At 37.3% G+C, this 11,192-nt stretch overlaps 1 protein-coding gene across 2 annotated transcripts; it reads right to left on the bottom strand.

The window, feature by feature from the left end:
- Positions 1 to 28: 28 nt before the first annotated feature.
- Positions 29 to 11,192, bottom strand: pik3r6 (phosphoinositide-3-kinase regulatory subunit 6). Of its 2 annotated transcripts, none has more exons than XM_077605230.1 (21): positions 11,131 to 11,192; positions 10,105 to 10,182; positions 9,217 to 9,303; positions 8,950 to 9,041; positions 8,809 to 8,877; positions 8,500 to 8,632; positions 8,319 to 8,388; positions 8,052 to 8,235; positions 7,322 to 7,463; positions 6,234 to 6,317; positions 5,687 to 5,930; positions 4,503 to 4,781; positions 3,945 to 4,044; positions 3,729 to 3,848; positions 3,074 to 3,175; positions 2,751 to 2,853; positions 2,603 to 2,664; positions 2,412 to 2,502; positions 2,263 to 2,324; positions 2,082 to 2,191; positions 29 to 1,834 (listed from the first exon to the last, which is right to left on the bottom strand). In XM_077605230.1, the coding sequence occupies exons 2-21, from the start codon at positions 10,160 to 10,162 to the stop codon at positions 1,678 to 1,680; spliced, it is 2,349 nt and encodes a 782-aa protein (XP_077461356.1). In that variant the 5' UTR covers positions 10,163 to 10,182; positions 11,131 to 11,192; the 3' UTR covers positions 29 to 1,677. The 2 variants fall into 2 exon arrangements, with proteins under 2 accessions (XP_077461356.1, XP_077461354.1); XM_077605228.1 differs by having other exon boundaries at positions 3,074 to 3,181.

Genomic DNA, 11,192 nt, shown 5'->3' on the forward strand with positions numbered 1-11,192 from the left:
CAAGCCCAGTGAAATCCACTAGGCGAGGTACTTGGCAAAACAGTATTTATTTACATTAATTACATTTTAGATTTACATTATGTAGGCTTGTCAACATTTACACAATGCATATACAGTTATGGGTTTAGTGGCTGTAAGAAATACACAGGCAGTTTGTTTAAGGAGAAGAAATCATAAATTTACATGTCAGCTCTTCAACAGGCCCTTGACAAAGAATGCCTCCTGATGATGTGAAATCACAAAACATACAACTGCTCCGTAACACTATAATCAGACTGCAGCTGAACAAATCAGATGTTTTTTTGTCCATAATTGATGTTTCCGTGTGGTCCTCAAAACTGGCATTTTCCATATCGGCTGTAAAAGTGTTGCAATGCTTAGAAGTTTGTATTGCAACATGCACCAAGCCAAAATCGCACACGTGCACAGAAGGATAACAAAAGTTGTCAGCAGATTGCAAATGCAACAACATGCAGTCCGGTTTTCTTGTCAGAATTTAGTTGCGAAAAATCTAACTCATTAATTGTAATCGTCATGATCACGTGCATCCCAGCAGAAAGATCCTGTTTAATAATTTGAAAAATAACTTCTGTGTGATAGCAGAGGAAAAACGTCAATATAGGCCAATACAGTGGTACCACTACTTACAAAATTATTTGTAGTTCCAGAAGTGATTTTGTAACTTGGATTTTTCGTAAGTAGAAGCATACTTTATATTAAATTAGCACACTTCGTGCCACGATCTTTAATAATAACCCCCAAATCCTTTAAAAATGATACAAGTATACTAATTTTGTATGAAATAAATGCGCATATGTATGTACGTATGCAAAAGAAAGGTGCTGTAAGGCTTTGAGTAACCTCAATATTTCTTATGTAGAAATATTTGTAAGTAGAGGTACCACCGTATTTGATAATTGAGCAGGGCGTGAATTCAATGCATTCAACAGAAACAGGCATAGCATTCGAGCGCAGAAAGAGATTTGTCAGTTCGGTGGTCTCATTTTTATGTACAATATTTTTCGGACTATAAGCAGCACCAGCCAAAGAATACACAATGAAAAAGAAAAAAATAAATATTAAAAAATATCTATAAATAAAAGATGTAATTTAAAAAAATAGATACGTCGCACTGGAGTATAAGTCGCATTTTTAGGAAGGCATTTTTTTATATTACTAGATTCCAAGAACAAACATACGTTATAGTAACAATAGTAAAATGGAGAACGAGAATGACTAACAGGCAGGCTGTTGGAGAGAGAGAAAAACAATTGCACTTTAGTATTAATCGCAGGCCTAGCCAAGCGAGGAAAATAGTGCAGCCTATAGTCCGGAAAATATTGTATGCTTTTGTTTATTAAATAGGGCATAGTTGTTTATACCACATCCCTCTAAATATCCTGGAGATATTTTTGTCAATTTACAGCAACCATAATTCCTCCTGTATTAAAAAAACTGAGCATTGTAACTGTTTTTTTCCAAACATGTCTTGTATTGATATCATTAGATTTTTTTTTAGGTATAGTGCATTGTTTTACACTCACTTTAAAAGAAAGCAACCATGTAAAATCAATCTTCATAGTGGGATGAAATGGTAAATGGTACTGTATTTCTTCTTTTAATTTGATTGCTGGACTTCCATCCGCAAAATATCCTTTATGCATCTTTTTGCTGAGGTCAGTTGATGATGCCAGCAAATGTGTTGACAGGCAGAGGGAGTCGTTTGCTCATGTACTTGCTCAGTCCGACATCCTCATCTTCTCCCAGGTTCAATTTGGACATGATATTTTTTTGGACGCAATAACCAGGCTCAAGGCAGGGAACGATTTCAATACTGTGGTATGACAATCAGGAGAAACATTTGACTTAGGTACATATAAACTATGTCAATGCATAGCCATAGAAGTTTTGAAGTAGGAATGGCAGTTTTACTTTTTACAGTTCTAAAATTGGTTCGATTTTGCTCTCTTCCTTGAGGAGGCCAGTAAAGTCACACAGCCAACCATTTAATACCATGCCTATTTTTTGCCATTTGATAGACGACACATAAATTATGTTAAAGATGATGAATTTGTCCTTACCTCTGCACATCATTGTAAGTCCTTCGACAATCCCTGTCCAACGTAACTCTAAGTGATGACTGACTATCCAGTAAACACATCTTGATGTTGTTGCTTCTGATTTTGAACTCCTGAACATTTTTGAAAAATTGTTACAATAATGTTAAAAATAAGATAACACATTTAATATGAATTCACATACAGCAGAATTGTTTTTAGCTTTTCCTGGCCATTCCTTCAAGCGGAGTGTCAAACAGTTAAGATCTAGAAGAACAAAAAGAAAACTTTTAAAGACAAAATCAAGCTGAAAATGAATATTTAATTTAATGAAAAATTCAGAAAGGAATAAACCTTCTTTTGCACTTAATGGTATAGCACTGATGTCAGCGCCTGAGATCCTGGTAGGGAGTCCTCTTTCAGTGTCCCGGCCACTTAGCGTCACCTACACAAGCGCAATAAGAAACAAGGCATGTACGTGTATTACACCCATGAAACAATGTAGAAAATTAACAGCACAAAATTTTAGGAAAAAAAACCCTCACTTTTTTGTAACTGATTCCGACAAGAGCTCCAGATACGTCTGCTACGCTCTTCTTCTGCTTTTCTGTTTAAGGGACAGTTATGCTGTCAATCACCATTACAATATGTGAATATATGAGGGATAACTCAGAATCTATGAACTAAAATCACCTCTCATTGGTGCCGAAGAGACTCTGAGGTCAGGGACATCCACTTCTACATGTGTCAGGAAGACATCCTCCACTGTTTCCTTGGTTATGCTTGAAAAGGTAATCTAATTTAAAAACAAAACAAACAAAAAAACAATTTAGCATGAACACATTTAATAGGATTATTTTGGGGCAAGGTTACCATTGATTTTTTTTTAGAACATAGATGGATGGTTATAAACAGAAGTTAAGCCACTTTTTAACTGATTTATATATTACATATTTCAGATACATATTACTTACTTACAAGCTCAACATGAACATAAAATAATATCCTAATAGTACCTTGATAAAATAGATGTTGAAGTATACCGGCTGTTGGCCCATTCGTACATAGTAGGAAATGACGTCAGACACAAATGGTTCTTTTGGCCTTGATGGGTCAGTCTGTTTCTGCAGAACAAATAAGTGCATAGTTTAGTCGTGGTGATTTCACTGACAGAGTTTATCTAAATTGGGCATTATTAACTCGAGGGCTGCCATTGACGGTGATAGATGTTCATGCCATCTTGACTGGGAGGGGCTGCCAGCGATCGTTCCAGTCTATCTCTGTCAATGGCACTGAAAAATGATCATTGGCAGTGAATGAATTAATGATAGGTTATTCATCCCAAATGTTTTGCAGTTTATCAATGACTTTGATAGATGAATCTGTAGTTGTTGTTTTTTTGCAATTCATTGATGAATTCTAACGCCGTTAATGGCACTGAAGCATGTTCAATGGCAGCGAGTGAGTTAATGATAAATTAATCAGATGAATAATTTTACTATTAATCCAACCCTTACAAAATTCCTCTGCTGCTAAATTTTGCAAATCTAATTTTGAGCTCAAACCAGGAATTAAAGTGTCAATGGCACTGATACACCAATCATTGGAAGCTAATGCAAGGGACAGTCAAATCACATAACACATTTCTTGTGAAAGTATTCTTTATATTACCATGTCAGCCAATTTGGGAATCATACAGCCCAAACTGCAGATGTTGCAGTTGTACCATGGGTCCACAATGCTCAAATAGGACCCAAGAGTACACAAACTCTGCTCGAACTGAATATTCTCCTATATGGGTATGGAAGACAAGGAGAAGAGCAAACTCACATTATTGCTATAGTGATGCACATTCACACAAAAAAAGACAAGAGGATGTTGCCTCACTTTGTCAGAAGAGGTAGTGGTTGGAGCTGTGCAAACAGGGATGTAATAAAACTGTAGGTTGACTTTCATAGTCAGAAATATTCTCCGTGCTTCCCTTTTTCTGCAATGGAAGAAGAGATGGATGAGAAACACAGACAGTTTTCATACTTCATGCTTCAAGATGATGACATTTCCTAGCATAGGTCAACAAAAGTATTTTTAGTCCTTGAATTACTCACACATTCATTTGCAAACTGGGTGCAACTGCATGCTCATTCGAGGTCTAAACTTCAACTGTACCAAATATTGTATCTAAAATGCTTTTCTTCTGCTTCACATCTCTTAATTCCAATAGATGTAAATAAAACAAATAGAAGTTAAAACTGTGGAAAAACTGCACTGTTTTGAGTACAGATTGGATTTTCTATTCTGTTCAAATTACATTTTACAAGTTTTTTTTTAGTACAATACAGTGAGCACCAGTCAAACTGCACATGTAAAATGTAAAATTATACATTTCCAGTCCAGTAAGGTATTTCACTTCCACCACAAGCTACTGTATTTAATGTAATCCATCACCTTAAGCAGTAGTAGGCTTTGGCCAGGTGACCCAAAATGCTGTCACCGCCCATAATGACAATCCTGGCAGTAAAGAGCCTCTGCTGTTTGGAAAGTGGGGTCTGCGTGATATTGCTTCCTGCTCGCCTTTGCAGTGAAGCTTCTCGTCCTCCTCCCCTGCTATTCCCAAGCCCTACTGCATGACCTTCCAAGGTGTCTTGCAACAATGCAACACTGTCCTTCACAGATGGTTTCACCTTAATTCCTCCACGTCGGGACAATCTGACTGCATCTTGCTCACTTTAAAAAATAACAAACAAAAAATCAGGTGTAATTAGCCTGTTTCCCTCCCCAAGTCCCTTTCAGAATTTTTAATAAATCATTTCCACATTTATTAACGCTTGTAGAGGGTGGAGCTAGATGTGTAGCTGTCTAATAATTGTTCAAATAAATTTGGAGTAATTGAAATACAGTGGTAGCTCTACTGGCAAAATTAATTCGTTCCAATAGTTGTTTTGTAAATTGATTTTTTTTTGTAAATGGAGATGCATTTTACATGTAAAAGCTCTAATTCATTGCAACTATTCTATATAGTCAATACCACTCGTTAATACATTTATAAATGATAAAAGTAGGCCACTTTTAGTAAAAGATATCACCCAACCTGTCTCTCTGGAGGCGGGTTCCTGATCCTTGAGTTTTTCCCTCAGTGTGCCTGATATAATTTGAAGTTGTTTGTTTATTATTAGGGAGGCTATATTATATGTATTATTTGTTTAGAAAATATAAAGAATCAGGTTCTAATGTTGAGGTATTATTTAAATGCTGTTCTTGCCGCTCCGTGGAAGTGACCTGAATTATGTTTGTTTGGTTTGGGGTTGTGGCGTCATTTTAATGGCTTAATAAATCATTTTCTTTTCATTTTGTCTCAATTTTGTGTCTTTCTAACATCATTCATGCAAAATTGGGACACTTTGATTATTTTGAAAGGGTTTAGCTGGTAGTTTTTTTTAGGACTGTGCAACGAATTAGAGAGAGTTTGCATATAAAGTACTGCTCTACTTACGAAAAATCAAACTTACGAGACAATTTCAGGGACCAATCAATTTTGTAAGTAGAGGTGACGCTGTACTTGGAGAATATTGTTTTTATTGATATTCTTTTATCCCATTAGTGGTTTGATCTTGTCAATGGAAATCCTTTACCTCTTGCAGGGATCCCAAGATGCAGTCACACTGCTAGAATCGATTGACGCCACCGGCAAAGTATCACCGACGAGGGGCAGGTCTCTTTCAATACCACTGTCGTTGGACATGACAGAGAACCGGGTCTTGTCAGGTGGCATCAGCTCGCCGGGCAAGTCACCCAGGTCAGGGTCTTCATGCTCTTGGCCGATGGAAAACTGGTCTGGCGAAGAGCTGGATCGCAACCACTTAGCCACCTCCCTCCCTGAGATTAAATAGCAAATATGTAAATGTCCTACTTTGCTAATGTGGACAAAACTACAGAACTTTGGTATGTACAGTGGCAAATAAAAAGCGTTGTTCTAACTTGTAACCCTTGTCATCTTTGGGGAGGACACACATTTTCCCCACTAAGAATCATATACACAACACAAATGATATGAAGATAACTAGAGGAAATTTTTGAATTAAGTTCAATACGTTTGGCCAATGAGTGTTTTTCGGGGGGGTCAGATGACTGGTCTGAACAACTTCCTGGAGACCACCCATACTATGCAGGGGCACTCACAGATATCCAGTTCCTCTGTCCACAGGTGGAAGCTCATCGCAGGGTTAGGAAGGGGGCACTCAAACGCTCCAGCGGAAGCAGTCTCTGCACAGAGACGCAGATTCAAAGGAAGAGGAAAAGACCAAATGTGTCACAATGACACTCAAAACAAAACAACAATTTGATCGGATAGGTCAGCAAGATGACAGCGGTGAAAAGAGATTTCCGTAAAAAAAAAATAGTTTGAGACATTTGACATAGGTTGAGCATTTGATTGGAGATTAACTGTATCGTCAGGGCTTTCGACATAAAAAACATGTCAATCATCACTTTCCGACCTACAGTGAACATGTTCGAAGTTTAGGATTCCAAGATCATTTGGGAAACCTATGTTTCATAATTATTTGACTACTTGTCCGTCAGTAGCTGCGTTTTCATTACAGTTTATCGCAAAATAAAAGGAATATACTTCAAAAAAAAATGCTAAAGTATTATTAAGTAATGACTTAAGTGTGTTTCAACTGAAGGCTTTTTTTTAAAAAGCTTTGTATATCTTGGTGTCATCCCTTTACTGAAGGTAGATGGATGCTCAAAAAATGAAAGTGAAAGAGCATCCACTGCCACCATGAATATTCCTTGTGTGTCAATATTTACTATCATATACAGGATTATTGTGTTTAAATGCCAGAATAAGATATGAATGTCTTAATGCACGTATGCATTTAAAGATTTTCACTATTCAAAATAGCATTTAGTTCCTATCCTTCCCTTTATTTCTCTTTTAGATTTACATTACATTTCAATTGAAGGTTTAAGTGTTGGGTGAAGTTAAAAGTTAATGTTTCCTGCCTTGTTCTGTCGTTTGCATTATTCATGCTTATGTTATTAAATGTTTTTTTGAATGCCTTCAGGATGACATGTCTGTGGTTTGCTGTGGATTTTATCAAATGAAATTGCCCAAAACACAGTAGCTACTGTGGTTATGGTGGCTGACCTCTGCTCAAATTGTTTCTGACGATCTCGAACCCTATGGCTCTTGCCTGCGTCATAGAATCTGGTGCATCAGCAAAACTCAAAAATAGCATGGAGCCCTAAACTGAACCTCTTACCTGAGTTCACTGCTGTAATTATGTTGCCGTGCAGCTTCTGAAGATGGCTTTTGGGTGCATTCCCCACCCTGCCGAGACTCTCTTCCGCACACCGCTCTGCAGTCGCCATTACATCCTGAAAATAAGGCTCGACATCTATATCCTGTTCCAAAACACAGAAACGCACGTGGGTGAGAGCATACACAGGAAGATAACTACATCCAGCCTAGGTATTAATAGCGAAGAGGGGAAAGGTTTCATGTGGGTGGGTTTGTATAACCCCAGCGTGCGTTCTGATCAAGTGTTACTTTTGGCACCTAGCCAATGGAGAGCAGACCCTCGTTGAGGATGCTGTTTCAACACGTACATATTATATGAGAATGGGGGCTTTTTCCTTTTTGACATAGATGGTGTTTTTGTTCTAACCCATCAAGAGGCATCTTTTCACCAATCTGGTGTCCTACAAGTGCAATCAGTGGATGCAGTCAGATGCTTATTGTTTCTGCAGAAACCTCACTGGTTAAAAGGCTGCAATCAACAGATTACACTTGGACGACACCAAATGGGTGAAAAGGTATCATCTGATTGGTTGGAATGAAATCCTCCATCTACTGTGGCCTTTTGTGGAAAACTTTGAAGACCCATGCTCTAAATTAACACTGGCCTGCAAGGACATTTTGTGGACTCCAGAGACATACGTATAAATCAGTAGGAGAGAATACACAAGTAAACACTATAATTTCGCACTGACCTTTAAGGTCTCAGATAGTTTTTTTCCATTGTACTTCTCTCCTAAATTGGCCTGAATGGAGTGTTGGACCACACGGCGCATGTGATCTATTGGATTTGAAGCTTCAGCTGCTGATTCAATGTCAGCCAATACAACTTGTGCCAGTGAGTCAGAAAAGACCTTTGGATCAGCCACAACAAAAATCCTGCAACACATCAAACACAGTGTTCATAATAAACCTCAGTAGCCTGACATGTTACAAAGCGGTGCTAAGAATTCATATCAAACCTGTCCTGATAGGGATAATGTTCATTCTTTAGTCTCTGCTCTGCTACCAACATCCTCTGATACAGCAGACCTGCAGGATGAATGAGAATTCAATCAGAATATGCAAAAGCACAAAAGATCTACTATATTAATCCAGGACTGGATCTTAAGGCTGCAAGCAACAGATGGACTGATAAAACACCTGGAACGGCGCGCTCAGTTTTTATCCTTCTGGTGTAGCTAAGGCCAACGGTGCAGTAGGGCTGAGGGTAGGTCAACAATCTTTTGCAGAAGTCGTACACTCGCTTGTACAACTCATCCGGGATGTAGGTTGTCTGGGATTTGGATAAATGCGTACACATACAAAGTTTAGGAGAATTTAGCAATGTTTCTAGGAGAGATAAGCGAGAAATAAATGACCTGTCACATGATAATTAAGAAGAATTAATTCCCAAGATTCATGTTTGAGTTCTTATGGCAATTTATAATATTTGCATGATCATTATTTTACCTGAATGATGACATACATGAGCGTGTGGAGCAATGGAATGATGTATTCAAGACTGGCCAATCCCTCCGCCTATAGGGAAATAGACTCATATTAAAATGAAGCCGAAAAGTGTTTAGGTAGGAAATTGCAGTGCTCAATTACCTTCTCAAGCTCTTTTATCAGAACCCACAGTATAGATAAGCTGTTAGCAGGATTGTTCCGAACCTTCTTGTGTAGCGTCCATCTTAGCTTGCCTACATAGACACGTGGTTGAACAAATGAAACTACTGAATGTGCCCGAGTTAAATTTGAATAAATTATCTGACTAATAGTCGAATCACTCCGAAAAGACAGAAAAAAGATCAGCTGAATGAACAGCATTAAAAGCTTTCAATTTTTATCATTTGTAATAGTCATAATGAATGGTACCTTTGTTAAGACAGTCAGGGGAATGGCGGATGTCTGTTTCTCTAGGCAGCATAGACTGGACGCTGCGGTAGAGTTCTCGCTCTGGAACTGTGGGCAAGCAGCCGGTTGGCGTCAAAGTGGAGAGGTTAGGTGATGAGCAACAAAGAATATTAATTCATTCATTTTCTGAACCGCTTTATCCTCACTAAGGTTGCGGTGTGTGTATGTATGTCTATGTGTGTGTGTGTGTGTGTGTGTGTATGTGTGTGTATGTCTGTGTGTATGTGTGTATGTCTGTGTGTGTGTGTATGTCTGTGTGTATGTGTGTGTATGTCTGTGTGTATGTATCTCTGTGTGAATGCGTGTGTATGTGTGTGTATGTCTGTGTGTATGTATGTCTGTGTGAATGTGTGTGTATGTGTGTGTATGTGTGTGTATGTGTGTATGTGTGTGTGTGAATGTGTGTGTGTGTGTGAATGTGTGTATGTGTGTGTATGTCTGTGTGTATGTGTGTGTATGTGTGTGTGAATGTGTGTGTATAAGTGTATATGTGTATGTGTATATGTGTATATGTGTATATATGTACATGTGTGTATGTGTACATGTGTGTATGTGTACATGTGTGTATGTGTACATGTGTGTATGTGTACACACATATATATATATATATATATATATATATATATATATATATATATATATATATATATATGTATATATATAGTATACACACGCAACAACCATTCACGCTCACACTCACACCTTATAAAAACATTAAGAAATATTTTTTACACACAAATCATAGCTGAAAACATTTGAATACAACAACAGTAAGGTCACTTGTAAACTGATCAAACACTATACTTAAATAATTTCAACAGTTTCCAATTTCCACATTCATTTACTTACCTTTTGACTCCATGCTGAACCCACAGCCTGTGTTATCCCAAAGGACCTGGCAAGTCATGTCTCTGACACATTATGGGTCTGAAAAGCACCATCACAGAAATGACACTTACAGGAAGTTGTGGCAACTTCAATGTTAAACAGAAAGTGAACATTCAGTTGAGACATTTTGCAACTAACAGTGAGTACATATAGGTGTTAAATCATGTGAATCCTTTCTGTTTGATGACACATGACATTCGGCAGCAGCGGCACGCTGTAACTCATTCATTCCTTCATTTACTGAACCTAATTTATACAAAATATCCAGTAGGGGTGTAAAAGTAAACTTAAATGGAAATTTCGGCTTGTATTTTAAGTTCTCGGTTCTGTTAATTTTTCGGAACAAAAAAACACTGGGGAAAAAATAGTTAAACAACTGTTCCTTTTTTAATGTACTTGTATAAGACTTTGAATTTGAGCCGCAATATAACAGTATTTATTAATCCATTTAAAATGCTGGGGATCTGTAATCTGTAAATGTGTCAAATACATTATAGTTTAACAAGGTTATTTTACTTTTTCCATGACTTTTCAAGTATTCTGCAAACTTTTAAACTTTTTAAAGAAAATGAATGCATTTCTCCAAAATGAAAAACTACTAATGGAACAAGCTGATTCAACTTGAGATAAGAAGAGAGGACAAATCGCCTTCTGTTCAATTTGAAGAGAAATCAGTGTATTACATAACTCTCAGTATATTTTGTGAAGTATTTGTTTTGTACTTAATCAAAATATCCAATATTTTCAATATTATAGTTTCAATTTTGAAACTATTCTCATCTATCAGTTCCTTGTACCGTCTTCGTCTTTCTACACTTCATGTGGAGAATGAAGGATCCAAGCAGTACGATACATATAAGATGAAAAGTGCAGAAGACTCTTAAAAATATATTAATGTGAGAGTGGTGAAATATGGCCTTAAGTAACTCATGATCCAGAACATACAGTTTGCACCTAAAAAGTAAAGGAAGAGAAATATAAACTTACCACAACTGTCACACAGCCATGCCGGTCCACACACTTTCCTCTCTGTGAGAAAATTATTCCAG

This window comes from Stigmatopora argus, chromosome 7, assembly GCF_051989625.1.
Source record: "Stigmatopora argus isolate UIUO_Sarg chromosome 7, RoL_Sarg_1.0, whole genome shotgun sequence".
Classification (NCBI taxonomy): domain Eukaryota; kingdom Metazoa; phylum Chordata; class Actinopteri; order Syngnathiformes; family Syngnathidae; genus Stigmatopora; species Stigmatopora argus.